At 36.4% G+C, this 14,991-nt stretch overlaps 1 protein-coding gene across 1 annotated transcript in view; it reads left to right on the plus strand.

The window, feature by feature from the left end:
* TTN (titin) overlaps positions 1–14,991 on the plus strand; it is a 286,949-nt gene that overhangs the window by 88,920 nt on the left and 183,038 nt on the right. Inside the window, exons 63-82 of the mRNA XM_083155111.1 lie at positions 47–328; positions 2,022–2,300; positions 2,398–2,679; positions 2,773–3,051; positions 3,148–3,435; positions 3,625–3,903; positions 3,995–4,273; positions 4,369–4,647; positions 4,772–5,059; positions 5,176–5,463; positions 5,844–6,125; positions 9,086–9,364; positions 9,466–9,747; positions 9,935–10,213; positions 10,308–10,595; positions 10,750–11,028; positions 11,123–11,401; positions 11,492–11,770; positions 11,880–12,167; positions 12,284–12,571. Of these exons, the coding sequence (XP_083011237.1) occupies positions 47–328; positions 2,022–2,300; positions 2,398–2,679; positions 2,773–3,051; positions 3,148–3,435; positions 3,625–3,903; positions 3,995–4,273; positions 4,369–4,647; positions 4,772–5,059; positions 5,176–5,463; positions 5,844–6,125; positions 9,086–9,364; positions 9,466–9,747; positions 9,935–10,213; positions 10,308–10,595; positions 10,750–11,028; positions 11,123–11,401; positions 11,492–11,770; positions 11,880–12,167; positions 12,284–12,571 (5,646 nt within the window). The remainder of the gene's footprint in view (positions 1–46; positions 329–2,021; positions 2,301–2,397; positions 2,680–2,772; positions 3,052–3,147; positions 3,436–3,624; positions 3,904–3,994; positions 4,274–4,368; positions 4,648–4,771; positions 5,060–5,175; positions 5,464–5,843; positions 6,126–9,085; positions 9,365–9,465; positions 9,748–9,934; positions 10,214–10,307; positions 10,596–10,749; positions 11,029–11,122; positions 11,402–11,491; positions 11,771–11,879; positions 12,168–12,283; positions 12,572–14,991) is intronic.

A 14,991-nucleotide genomic window follows, 5' to 3' on the forward strand; every position in this document is an offset into this window, starting at 1 on the left:
TAACAGTAGCATCTGTACTAATTCAATTTTCCCTTTGGTATTATAGAACCACCAAAGTTTATCAAGAAATTAGAATCATCCAAAGTACTCAAACAAGGTGACTCTGTCCGATGTGAGTGCAAGATCAGCGGATCTCCAGAAATAAAAATAACCTGGTTTAAAAATGATGGTGAAATTAAGGCAAATGAGAAGTACAGCATGTCTTTTATTGACTATATACCAGTTCTTGAAATTACCAACCTCAGCATCGAAGACAGTGGGGATTATACCTGTGAAGCAAACAATGATGCTGGCAGTGCCAGCTCCAGTATCAAGATTGTAGTCAAAGGTTAGAAATATTTTGAATGCATGCTTTCAACAACCTTTAGCAAGATTGAGTTTTTTTTTAATCTTCTGGGAAAATAGTTATGTTATGATAATGGTCTGTTTAACTACTTTGTCTGCCAGTCCGGATCCACATGGTGGTCAGTTTGTATCCATAAAGCAGTGATTAGAGACTAATAAGGTTTAAAACAGCAATATCTATAAGAATCCTTGTATATGTAGACTAACGCTACCCAAAAGTTTGGTAAATTTGATGGTTAAAATATAATTAAATTGGTATTTTATGAACCATCTTTTAAAATCAAAACGTCCATCACCTTAAATCTAACACTTTATGATATTTTTTATTTGTTAAAATAGGTCTTTTTGATACATTTTAAATAACTCTTTAATTGAGCAATAATCAATATACTTTACCATTGAATAAAAATTTTCTTGGGACATATATCTACTTTTTATTTTCTAAAATATATAGATAGTATTAAAGCACAAATTAAATCTACTAGAAATATTGCAAATGTTAAAGCTTTGACTGCTAAGAATGTTATGTTTCATTTTGTTTTAATAACATTTAAATATAGTCACACCTGAGATTAATTAAGAATATCGCATAAACTTAGCCTGTTTGCCTCTCAAGGTGCGTACACACGGGGGCGATTTTGTGTAATATCACAGGAAATATGGTCGCTAAGCAACCATATTGCCCACGATGGGAGTGTGCACCGGCGATATATCGCCGGGTGCGCGCTCCCGTTTTTTACCCCTGTAGTGATTGCTGGTCGCAGGAACATGCTCCTGCGACCAGATGATTACCACTGCCGGGCTCCATCCGGCAGTTTCTTTTTCATCAGCGACTATCTCTGGTCGCTGATGAAAAGGAGAAACTGAGCAATATATTGCTCAGCCATATATTGCTCAGCAATATATGGCTGAGCAATATATCTCCCCCGTGTGTACGGGGCTTTAATGCTTGAGCTTCTTCGCCAATATTAGAATAACTTCCCTTATTACAATACTGGTAGGTTATCAATAGCTAATAAATTCATTACAATGGATCAAAAGCTGTATGAAGTAATACCTTGAAATATTTATTTGGAAATATGTTCTATTATAATATGTTAAGCATAATTAAATAGAATTAAAATATTATAGACTACTACTGTACTATAAAAGTCCTACATATATTTAAACTACTTTTATATTTTTTACTTCTTTAAGGATTAGAGGACCCTATATACTGTAATATGTCTTTTCAAGAAAAATAAAATAAAGTATATGAAATTTTGAATTAAAGTAGTTATTTACCATTATTATTTTGATTAGTAACTTGAAAAAATATAATTAAACTGATCAGTGTTATATATAACAGGGCTTTTTATTTTGTTAATTAAAACTGCCCTAAATTACTAATTACTGTATACTATAAATGGTTTTCAGTATACCACAAATAATTCTTAGAATCTAATACTACTTTTAAAGACAAGTTCTAGTAAAATTTCTAATAAAAATAGAACAGTGTTGATTAAATAAAATGATCTGCATGCACTCTAAAGCATTGTTTCAGAATTTTCTACTTGATTTATTAGGTTTTTCAGCAATGCTATTAATATATAAGCTGGCTGTGCCATATGCACTTTATCTTTAATCTCAATGCAATTTCTCCACAATTCAGTAACTTGAATTAATTATTTTCATAGAGCCCCCTGTCTTTAGCAAGAAATCAAGTCCAGCAGAAATTCTCAAAGGAGTGGATGTTAGTCTTGAATGTGAGCTCTTGGGAACACCACCCTTCGATGTGACCTGGTTTAAAGATCGCAGACAAATCAGAAGTAGCAAAAAATACAAAGTAACTACCAAAAACCAACTTGCATCTGTTCATATTCTTAATGTGGAGGCCCCAGACATTGGAGAATACCATTGTAAGGCAGTCAATGATGTTGGGAGTGATGCTTGCATTTGTAGCATAAAACTTAAAGGTAAATGTTTTTTAAATCTGTTGAAACTAATGAATTAAAAAAAAGCAGAGAAAAAATATCATTCTTAACAATTCTTTGCATTAAATTTCTTGTCCAGAGCCACCAAGATTTGTGAAGAAAGTTGAAAGTGTTACTGTTATTTTGGGTGAACCTCTTGAATTACAAGGACTGATCGAAGGCTCGCAGCCAATCTCAGTTCTTTGGCTAAAGGACAAAGAAGAGGTCATCAGGGAGAGTGAAAATATTAAGATTTCTCACTTTGAGAACCTTGCAACTCTTCAAATAAGGAAGGCTGAACCAGCTAATGCTGGAAAGTATATATGTCAGATTCAAAATGATGCTGGAATGAGAGAGTGCATAGCCAACATATCTGTTCTAGGTAAAAACAAAAACATTAAAAATATATATTTTATTTGATTAGATTAAATTAATCAATTTGTAAGTCTACATCAACGGCTGTGTTTTATTGCAGAACCTGCAACAATAGTTGAAAAGCCAGAACCTGTAAGAGTTACTGCAGGAGATGTATGCACTATTGAATGCATAGTGGCAGGCACACCAGAACTTTCTGCTAGCTGGTTCAAGGATGGCAAAGAACTGACCAGCAACCAAAAATATAAGCTCAGTCTTTCCAATAAGATAGCTTCCATTAAAATCCTGTCTGCAGATAGTGGTGACAGTGGAGAATACACCTTTGAGGTGAAGAACAATGTTGGCAAAAGCACCTGTACTGCAACAGTTGACGTACTTGGTTAGTTATTTTATCTTTTGAGGTTTCAAACAAAAATAATTATGGTTGTTGAATAGGTCTTTTTTAAAATATATCTTTTCCCCTTTCATTGAATAGATCGAGTCATACCTCCTTCTTTCACCAAAAAGTTAAAGGACACTACTGGTGCATTAGGTTCCACTGTTCTTATGGAATGTAAAATCACCGGATCACCACCCATGTCTATATCTTGGCTTCATAATGAAAGTGAAATCTTCAGTGGAGACAAATATGAACCTGAGTTTTCAGATAGTCTTTGTGTTTTAAAAATTAATAGTTTAGAATCCTATGATGCTGGTAGCTATACCTGTGTAGCAACTAATGTTGCTGGGACTACTGAATGCAGCTCTACCATGACTGTGCAAGGTAAGTAGTGATTCAAAAAGATTCTTTTTGTAAACAGATTTTCTTGACTTTTTTCAATTATCTCTTAATATTTTGTAGATTTTTACAACATGGAAAGTGTTTTTATTGCTGTATACATACTGTACAGTATATAGTACCATAATTTCATAATGTGCCATTTCATCTTATGATATTACTATGGTTCTTCAGAGCCCCCCACCATTGTGACAAAGCCTGAACCGCTGGAAGCATTACCTGGAATGAATGTCTCTTTTAGAAGTGTCATAAAGGGAACACCCCCTTTCAAAGTGCACTGGTTTAAGGGAAGCAGTGAACTTATTTCTGGAATTACATGTAATATTAAACTAAAAGATTCAACTGCCACCTTGGAATTGAATGAGGTGGACAAAACTCACAGTGGAGACTACACATGTGTTGTGTCTAATGATGCAGGAAAAGACTCATGCACTACCCATCTTTTTGTAAAAGGTAACATTTCTTCTTTTAAACTCTTCTTTTGCTTATTAGCTGTCGCATTTTCAAAAGCTTTGCTAACCCTTTTTGTATCTTCTTAAACCAGAACCTGCTGCCTTTTTGAAGAAAATAAAAGACTACAGCATAGAAACTGGAAAACCATTTAGTTTGGAGAGCACGTACACTGGTACACCTCCCATTTATGTAACTTGGGAAAGGAATGGAGTAGAGATAATGCAAAGTGAAACATGCAACTTAACTACAACAGAAAAATCTTGTATCTTGGAAATCTTAAGTAGCTCCATAGACGATGATGGCGAGTACACTTGCCGGGTTGAAAATGAGGCTGGGCAAGATGCCTGTCAAGCTGTGGTAACCATTCTAGGTGTGTCCTTATGCTGTTACACATACATTTAGTGTTAATTTTTCTTTAGGCTTGGTAAAAGAATATGTGAGTTACTGTAATCATTCTTTCAATAGAACCACCCTACTTTATTACCAACATAGAAGACACAGAAGTTTCCGTTGGTGACTCAACATCTTTGCAATGTCAAGTTGGAGGGACACCAGAAATTGTGGTGTCGTGGTACAAAGCAGATACTAAACTCCGTTCTACTCCAGGATGTAAAGTATACTTTTCAAACAACATTGCTACTTTAGCTTTCAGCAAGGTGGACAAAAATGATAGTGCAGAATATATCTGCAAAGCAGAAAATTCTGTAGGATCTGTTTCTTCAAAGGCAGTGCTTACCATTCAAGGTGATTTTCTTATTTATTAAAACAACCTTCTCTTCCTTGTATCTTTTTGTTATGGTGTTAAAAAAAATAAAAATAATTCAGAGCAGGAAAGTAAATAGCTTTCAATAAACTTATTCTTTTGCAGACCGTCAACTTCCACCTTCATTTGCCAGAAAAATGAAGGATCTGGAGGCAACGGTTGGACAGCCTATGAAATTTGATTGTCGTATCAATGGTTCAGAACCCATTGAGGTTTCTTGGTATAAGGATGGCATAGCTTTAACTGAGGACCATAATGTGCAATTGTCATTTGTGAATAACGTAGCAACTCTTCGTGTTCTTGAAGCTGAAAGGGGTCATGCTGGGCAATATTCTTGTACAGCTACAAATTCAGTTGGTACAGCTTCGTCTACTGCTAAACTCACAATCTCAGGTTGGTGTAATCATTTGGACAGGCAGCTTTATTTTAAATTTCATATTGGTGCACAAAGCATATTCTTTTTAGGCAGATATATACTAAGCATATTTGCAATTCATTTTGATTTGTAGAACCCAAGAGACCTCCTTTCTTTGATAAAAAACCAACACCTGTAGGAGCTGTACTCTCGGAGAGTGCAGATTTTGAGTGCCAACTTTCTGGAACACAACCAATAAAGGTGACATGGACCAAAGATAATAAAGAACTGAAAACAGGTGGAAATTATAAGATCACCTACATTGGTAATACAACCCACCTGAGAGTTGTAAAAGTTGGTAAAGGAGATTCGGGTCTGTACTCTTGTCAAGCAGCCAATGATGTTGGGAAAGAAACTTGTTCAGCTGAACTGAGTGTGAAAGGTATTTTTTTGTTAACCTGTATGTGTTATTAAAATAGACAGTAAATATGTTCTTACAGTACTTTCTCTTTGTATGAAAGGAAATTATAGCAAACAGTGTGAAATGCAAACTCTTCTTTTTGTCTTTGGTTTGTATGTGTTTGTCTCTATTTTTAGGGTATGATTGTTTTACCAGGCAGCTTAAGCATAAAGGAATGAGCTTTTCAATACTGAGGTTACACATTGGTGTGCTACACTGAATTTAGAACCCCTGGCTTGCTAAGCAAACATACAATTTTTAATCATCACAAGTACACATTTCAACCCAAAATAGAACAGGACTTCAACTTACACATTTTATTTGTTTGCATGAATAGTTATTTTTCTCCTCTACTTCCATAGAACCTCCAAAGTTTGTAAAGAAACTAGAACCTACAAAGATTGTGAAACTTGGTGACTCTGCTCAATTTGATTGCAAAATTAGCGGATCTCCAGAGATTAAAGTTGTATGGTACAAAAATGACTCAGAGCTTCGTCCAAGCGAAAAGCACAACATATCCTTTGCCGACAATGTGGCAGTACTTGCAATTAATGATTTCAGCAATGAAGACAGTGGCGATTATACCTGTGAAGTAAATAACGACGCTGGCAGTGCAAGCTGCAGTACAGCAATCACAGTAAAAGGTGCAATATTACTTCCCAATGTTGCTCTTTTTCACTTGTTCTATTTATGCTTATGTAATTGTGGTTATACATTTTTTTTAAATAATATTGGAGTAAGTGTAATGTAGTCCAAAAGTATTCTTAATTTTTTCAGTATTTTGAGGGTAACATTGGAAATACAATATACCGTAACATGTAGCACCAGTCTTAACCACTTCTTAAATCTCTTAAAGAGATCTCCACTTTTAGATTAAGTTTTGTTACATTCATCTAATAGTTTAAAAATTATTTATCTGAGAACCCCTTTCATTGAAAATATATTTTTAGCCTAAATTGCATGTGTATAAATATATATAAGTTTTAGATCTGCAATTTAAAAAAAAAATAAGAAGCAAATAAAAAAAAAACTATTTTTACAAGGACGCAATTTAAAAAAAAAAACTTGGTTTATATTGCATTGTCAAATATGTCTAGGGGGAGATGTATGAAGCAGGGAAAAGTGTGGAGAAGTGTTCCGTTGGAGAAGTTGCCCATGGCAATCAATCAGCTGCTACCTATTTATTTTTTTATTTAAAGTTTCTTATATAGCGCAGCAGATTCCGTTGCGCTTTACAATTGTAAACAGAGATAAAACAAACTGGATAACAACAGACAGACTTGGAGGTAAGAGGGCCCTGCTGCAAGCTTACAATCTATAGGGATATAGGAGGGAAACACAAGGACAGGCACCAGTAAAAGCATAGCTTGTAGGTCCAGAGGGGAAGCTATATAATACAAAGTACCTCAGAGGGTTATGTGTATGGAGCTTGCCTGAAGAGGTGAGTTTTCAGGGAACGCTTGAAAGTTTGGAGGCTAGTGGAGAGTCTTATTGTGCGTGGAAGGGCATTCCATAGGGTGGGAGCAGCACGATGAAAGTCCTGCAATAGTGAATGGGAGCTGGTGACCCATGCAGTAGAGAGACACAGATCTTGTCCAGAGCGGAGTGGTCGAGATGGGAGATATTTTGAGATAAGTAAAGAGATATAAGCTGGTGCAGTATGGTTAATAGCTTTATATGCTAGCAGAAGGGTTTTATATTGAATATGGTAAAACACAGGTACCAAATGGAGGGACTGGCAAAACGGATCAGCAGACAATGAGCATCTTGCTAGGAAGATCAGCCTAGCAGCAGCATTTAGAATGGATTGCAGTGGCGAGAGTCTCTTCTTGGGAAGACCAGTTAGGAGACTATTGCAGTAGTCAATGCGGGATATAATAAGTGCATGGATAAGAGATTTAGTAGTGTCTTGTATGAGATAGGGTCGTATTTTGGATATGTTTTTTAGATGTATGTAACATGATTTGGTGACAGAATGAATGTGGGGAACAAAGTAAAGTTCAGAGTCAAGAATGACCCCTAGGCAACGAGCTTGTCGGGTAGGGTAGATTGTCGAGTTGTCAACAGTGATGAAGATATCAGGATGGTAACTGTTCTTGGCTGGTAGGAAAATAAGTACAGTAATTTTGTCTTGGAAATATTGATTTTGAGGTGGCGAGAAGACATCCAAGATAAGATGGCAGAGATGGCTACCTATGATTTTACATAATACTCTGCATAAATGTTATTTCAAAGCTGATAGCTTGCAATGGTCAACTTCTCCACCAGCACACTTACAATTTATTTTCACTAATTCATTTATCTCCCACTTAGTGATAATACTGTATATTCCCATTATAACTAAGGTGTGGAATTTACAATGCACAAATTTATAAAACATGCTCTTGTGAAAGAGCTTTCTGTTATTTTGTAAATATGTTTTGCTTAGGACAAATTAAAAAAGACTAACAATTCAATTTAGTAAAAGTTCATTTAGTGGTACTAATCCAATAAAAACATTTTAAAAGTGCAGGAATCATTTTGAGTTAGTCCTACTATATTAGGAGTTTTGTTTCCCAAATTGCAAACCTTGAGGAGTATCTAATTTCTGTTGAAAAGTTTGTAAACCATTACCATCAAGCTCAAACTAGTTAAAAATATTTTTATACAATTAAAAAAGTACATTTCAGTAGAAAAGACTAGAACACTTCATAGCTTTTCAGAATCACTCTACAGGTCCTTTAATATGAAATTGTGCAATTTTTGATATTTATTTATCCCATACAGTGGGGCAGATGTATTAAGCCTTAACAAGAGATAAATGCAAGGATGATAAAGAGAGATAAACATCCAGCCAATCACATCGTAACTGCCATGTTACAGGCTGTGTTTGAAAAAAGTCAGTAAGGAGCTGATTGGGTGGACATTTATCTCTCTTTATGACTCTTGCATTTATCTCTTGTTAAGGCTTAATACATCTGCCCCGTTATTTTTTTTATTGCATAAACAAATTACATTAAAAATTTAATTTTTACATACAAAATAAACAAAGCAAAATGATTGTGATATGTAACAGTAATAATGTAATAATTAATTTCCAATCATTATATTTATAATATAAAGTTATTTTAATAATAATAGTGTGTATTGTACATAAAGTTTATATTCTGATTACCTATGAGAAAATATAAGATATGAAATATCATAAATATAAATAGGAATTAACAAATGGTAAATTGGTTAAGGAAAATTAAAGGAAAGGGAAGATTCTTATTAGTTTAAAACATTCCACACTCATAGAAAGCGTAATGTGCATTTTAGGCCTTGGTTAATTATAACCAACAATTTGACAAAATACTATCAAGTACCTTTTAATATCTTTCTAACTATGCTAAATATTTAGATAGTACAGTATTTATTTATTTCATATTTATTCTTCATATACACATAGTAATCCCAATGTTAAGAATATTATTAATACAGATTCTCTATTCAATATATAAGGACCATGTATTAACAAAATCTTGATAGAAATCTTAAGCATTTTTTTATCATTTTATTTCATACAATAGAAAGTAACTTTCTGACCTATTGTTTAGAAAAAATGTTTTGTTTCTATTTGTAGAACCCCCTGTTTTTGTTAGAAAGCCTAGCCCAGTGGAGGTGGTGAAAGGTGTTGATGTCAGTTTTGAATGTGAACTTTTGGGAACTCCACCATTTGAAGTCGCATGGTTCAAAGATAGGCGACAAATTCGAAGCAGTAAAAAATTCAAGGTAACCTCCAAAGACACCCTGGCCAGCATCCACGTTCTTAATGTGGAGGCAGCTGATATAGGGGAATATCAATGCAAAGCCATCAATGAAGTTGGAAGCGATAACTGTGCCTGTGCTATCAGGTTCAAAGGTTGGTAGACACTGTGTATTATCCTTTCTTTATACATACATTTGACCTAATTCTTCTGCAAAAGTCTTCTATGAATCACCAGCAATTGTTTTCTTCAATAGAACCACCACGGTTTGTGAAAAAACTCAGCGATGTCTCATGCCTTATCGGGGAGATGACAGAGTTGCAAGCAGTCACTGAGGGTTCCCAGCCAATTGCAATAACCTGGCTGAAAGACAAAGGAGATATTGTTAGAGAAAGTGAAAATGTCAGAATATCTTACTCAGGCAATATTGCCTCCTTGCAAATCGCCAGCACTCAATCTTTAAGTGCAGGAAAATACACATGCCAGGCCACCAATGAAGTGGGAGCACGAGAATGTGCTGCTGTCCTTTTATTGATAGGTTGGTAATATTAACATATGCTAATAATTTCTTTGGAGGCTTTTTAAATTAAGAATTCCTATATAGCATAAATACTATTTATATAAATACAATCTTAAATCTTATGGAACAAGAGTTCTGATCTAAAGCTAAAAGTAACAGAGTGTTCTCTATATTTTTAAAGAGGGTATTTCTAATTTTCTTTCAGAACCTGCAAGAATTGTAGAGAAGCCCGAGCCAATGAGCGTTACGGCTGGTGATACCTTTACTCTTGAATGTACAGTCTCTGGCTCACCAGAGCTAATCACTAAGTGGTATAAAAATGCCAAGGAGATACGCAGTGACCATAAGTACTCAATTAGTTTTTCACACAAGAGATCAACACTTAAAATTCTCTCTGCTGACAAGGGAGATAGCGGGGCATACACATTTGAAGTCATGAATGATGTTGGCGAAAACAGCTGTACTGTCTCAGTTGATGTTCTTGGTTAGTGTCATCCTATTTTGCTAATAGCATTTTATATATTATTATATTATTTTACCCATACTTTTTTCACTCATAACACACTATCCTCCCACAGATCGTGTTATCCCACCATCTTTCACCAGAAAACTTAAAGATACCAACAGTGTGCTGGGATCTTCTACACGCTTGGAGTGCAAAGTGTCTGGTTCTCTCCCTATTTCTGTCTCTTGGTATCAGAATGGGAACCCAATTGTTAGTAGCAACAAATATGAAATCACCTTTGCAGACAGCATCTGTTCCTTAATGGTGAACTCATTAGGAGCAGCAGATGTTGGAAACTATACATGCCATGCTTCTAATGTGGCAGGAACTGATGAATGCAGTGCATCTTTGACTGTTCAAGGTCGGTAAATAATATTGTTCTTCATAGACTGAGACTCTTTGAAACTGTTTTTGGATGCCAGTTTTTGTGCTTCTTCTTAGAACATTCTTAGGCTTATACTTAAAGTTCTAAGCTTAATAGTAATCATTATTTTATATCATTGCTCTATCTCTAGAACCACCTTCTTTTGTGAGGAAACCAGACCCCCAGGAAGTTCTACCAGGTTCAAGTGTTACCTTTACCAGTGTTATTAAAGGAACACCACCATTTAAACTTAATTGGTTTAGAGGAAGCAGTGAACTGGTGCCAGGTCCTAACTGTAATATCTCTTTGCAAAATTCATTTGCTGCCTTGGAGCTGTACAATTTAGACAGTGCACAGAGTGGAGATTATACTTGTCTCATCAGCAATGATGCTGGCAAAGACTCATGTACAACACACCTCCTTGTAAAAGGTTAGTTGCAAGCTTTTTGCAAATTATTGCCCGTGACACATGCAATACAGCATTGAACATACTCATTCTTATTTTCTTTGCCACTCTTTAATAGCACCAGCAACATTTGTGAAAAAACTGAATGACTGTAGCATTGAATCAGGGAAACCTATCACTTTGGAATGCACGTATGTAGGTTCTCCCACTATTTTGGTTACCTGGAAAAAGAATGGGAGGGAAATACACCAGTCAGAAAGGTGTAGTATAACCACCACAGAAAAGTCCTGCCTATTAGAAATATTCAGCACGACTCAAGAGGATGACGGTGAATACACATGCCATGTGGCAAATGAGGCTGGACAGGACACATGCAGTGCCCTATTATCAATCCTAGGTTTGTACCTAATTAGTCAATGTTAAAAATTAAAACATCTATTGCTTACTTCTGCTATAATGGTTCTGATAACAATTATTTGCTCTTTAGAACCACCTTATTTCATTGCCCCATTGGAGCCAGTGGAAGTTACCATTGGAGAGTCTACATCTTTACAGTGCCAAGTGGGAGGAACACCGGAAATAAAAGTTTCTTGGTATAAGGGAGACACCAAGCTGAGGTCAACTCCTGCTTACAAAATGCAATTTAAGAACAATGTGGCCACCTTAGTTTTCAGCAAGGTGGAAAAGGCAGATAGTGGTGAATATATCTGTAAAGCAGAAAACGTTGTTGGATCTGCCTCTTCCTCTGCTCTTATCATTATGCAAGGTGAAAATAACTTACTTAAAAATTCTTCGCTGTGTTTACAGTTCAGTGGGAAAATAAGTTGTTTGAGGTTTACAAAGGTCTTATGATGTTAAAACATATTTTTTTGCAGACCGTAAAGTGGCACCCTCATTTGCAAGGAAAGTTAAGGATGTACAGGAAACTATTGGCTTACCTGTTACTTTTGACTGCCGAATAAATGGTTCTGAGCCAATTGAGGTCTCTTGGTTTAAAGATGGTGTTCTTTTGAGAGATGACAGTAACGTGCAAACATCATATATAGACAACATCGCAACTCTTCATATTTTGAGCACTAGTGTTGACCACCTTGGTCAGTATTCTTGCACAGCTTTAAATCCAATTGGTTCTGCAACTTCCAGTGCAAAACTTATCCTCACAGGTTTGTTGAATCACAAGTAGCCTACTTCGACTTTATTCTTTTATAAACCCAAATAGCGTTTCCCGGGCATATTCCAAGAACCTGTAAACATAATCATAATTGTCTTTTACTTCCAGAACCCAAATCACCTCCTGTGTTTGACATAAAACCTGAATCTACTAATGTTCCACTTGGAGAAGCTGCCAACTTTGAATGCCATGTCACTGGGGCACAGCCAATCAAAGTTTCCTGGGCAAAAGACAACCGTGAAATCCGCCCTGGTGGAAACTACAAGATCACTTTTACAGAAAACAAAGCTCATTTAAAGATCCTGAAAGTCAGCAAGGTTGATGCTGGCACCTACACATGCTATGCCAGCAATGAAGTTGGAAAAGACTCTTGCACCGCTTCCCTTGATGTGCAAGGTAGAGTTATAACATAACAGTAGGGCTTGTGCGTACTTACCAATGTCTGGTAATATTTCATCTATGACATTTGCATAAGATGTTTTAAAGTTTGTAATTCTTTGAGAAAGATCCAGCAAAGATGTGATCCATTAGGATCTATATCTTGAGATACTGTAGTTTAGACCAAAATTGAAACCTGTACATCAGACATGAAATCTATAAGGTAACACAGTTGGTGGTGCATCCAAGAATCCTATATTCTAATATTTGTAGGAGAACGAACACTCTTATTGTTGGGGCACTCGTCTAGACAAAATAATTTTTTATTAAAACCTTAAAATCTTTCTTGTTATACTGTACATTCAAAAGAAAAACACTTCCAATAACATTTGATGTCATAATACATAAGTCTTATAGAAAAAAAATGGCAAAAGTAACAAAATTGAACAAAGGGAACGGTATGTATCTTTGTGTAAATTGTCTATACTGTGTATATATATATATATATATATATATATATATATATATATATATATATGTACAAATACAAAAAGACAATGTTGTTGGTGGTTTTCAAAAGTGAGTAGAATTTAGGAATTTATTGAGGTCCATTCACTCGCATGTGAATTCGCATTGCGGGTGGCAGGCGGGGGGAGGAATGGGGCAACGGACCGAGGACTCGCCCATGGGAATGCCAAGCATTTCATGGATGCTCTCATGAAAATGCTTGGCGTTCCCATGGAGATCACCCGATGACATGCACACCGGGGGGCTGGCAGCTGATATCACTTATCTTAGTGACCTGAGAGTCACTTTTGATATGCGTGCACCCACCACGTCTTTCGATGGTCGGCGACCTTCGAAAGATGTGGGAGTTTCCCCTCAACTGCGAAGGAATGCTTATGTAAAACATCCATTCACAGACCGAGCGAATGAGCATGGCGTGCGAAGGGTGGGTGGGCAACTCAGCATTGGCAGGGCAGCTTCTGGTGGACTCGCAAGGCTGCAAATACGCAGCTTTGTGAGTCAACCAGAATAAGGTCCTTACTCTGTTAATCATTTTCTTCTGTATTTATTGAAAATGTGCAAAAAACATTAAAAAGGTGCGGTAAGTTAAAAATATCTGAAAGGCTAATATATAATAATTGTACATAATTGTGTTTGGGGTACCTCTTAAGTAAAGTAGCCTTCATATATCCTATATAGACTATGTATATAGGGTACCAAGGTAGCACAATTTAACCCTGATAGGTAAGATCTTACATTCCCAGAGGATTATAATGGTGTGGAAAAAATTATTGATTATTTAATTTGGATGGGGGAACAAATCCCATCAGTATTGACGCAATTGCCCTTGGCCCTGTTCCTGTTGTCTGCCCATGTGTTACAGAGAACAGTGAAGGGTGGGTGAGATTACAGAAGACAGGGTCAAGTGTGATAAATAGGGTCTGATTCAGTATCGATCGTTGCGATCCGAATTAGGCCCCAAAACTGATGGTCGGGATTTGCGCATGTGTAAATCCCGGTAGTGAACGGCTTCAGCGAGTTATACACTCGCCAGGCCATTCGCTGAAGGAAAGGGTGCAGGGGCAGGCAGCAGGGGAACGCCCAGCGTTTTATGGGCATCCCAATAAAAACTCTCAACATTCCTCTGTAGTAGCAGGCATGGCGATGCTTGGGGCGGGTGGCTAATGTCACATGGCATCAGCACCCACCCCATCTTCATCAAACAGCAACGGAAATAAAAGTCAGTATAGATTGACTTTTATTACAGAAGGGGATAGAAATTATTCGATGCTCAGCAACCATTGAATGCTTTCTCTCCCCTTCGGCCACATGCGAGGGGATATGTTCCCAAACACATCCCCTTGCATCATACAAGGGGATTCAACGGCAGTGGAGGGGGCATTTGGCCAGGTGGTGGGAGTCGTTAATGGGCTCACTAGGCAGTGAATGTATGGTGCCTAGCAAACCAACCTGATTCAGGTCCATAGGGGCTGCTTTTTGGATATCCAGTGGAGAGAGTGTGCCTAGGCTACCACACAATAAGAGTTCCCAGAAAACCAAAGGTACATACCATAAACAGATGATAATTAATACATAATTAGGACAATATTATGTATGTCTCTTATGGTACAGTAAGTTGATTTGTAAGAGTAATTATACAAATTTAGCTAAAACTGGAATATTATAGAGAAATCTTTAAAATAGACACCTCTAATTAGAAACAATAAGGTGAAAAATCTAACAAGGGTTGTACATATACTTAACAGAGATCATGTGCACCAAGTCCTAGTCCTGTGCACCGGGATCAGAATCCAATCATCTTAATCCACGCACGTTTCCCCAAAATTTAGTTTGCTCACCAGGTTTGGTAGACTGTGATCATCAATATTTTTAATTAGATTTTTTTATATACAGTATTATATTTCAAAATA

Source organism: Crinia signifera, chromosome 7 (assembly GCF_055691185.1).
Source record: "Crinia signifera chromosome 7, ASM5569118v1, whole genome shotgun sequence".
Taxonomy (NCBI): Eukaryota; Metazoa; Chordata; class Amphibia; order Anura; family Myobatrachidae; genus Crinia; species Crinia signifera.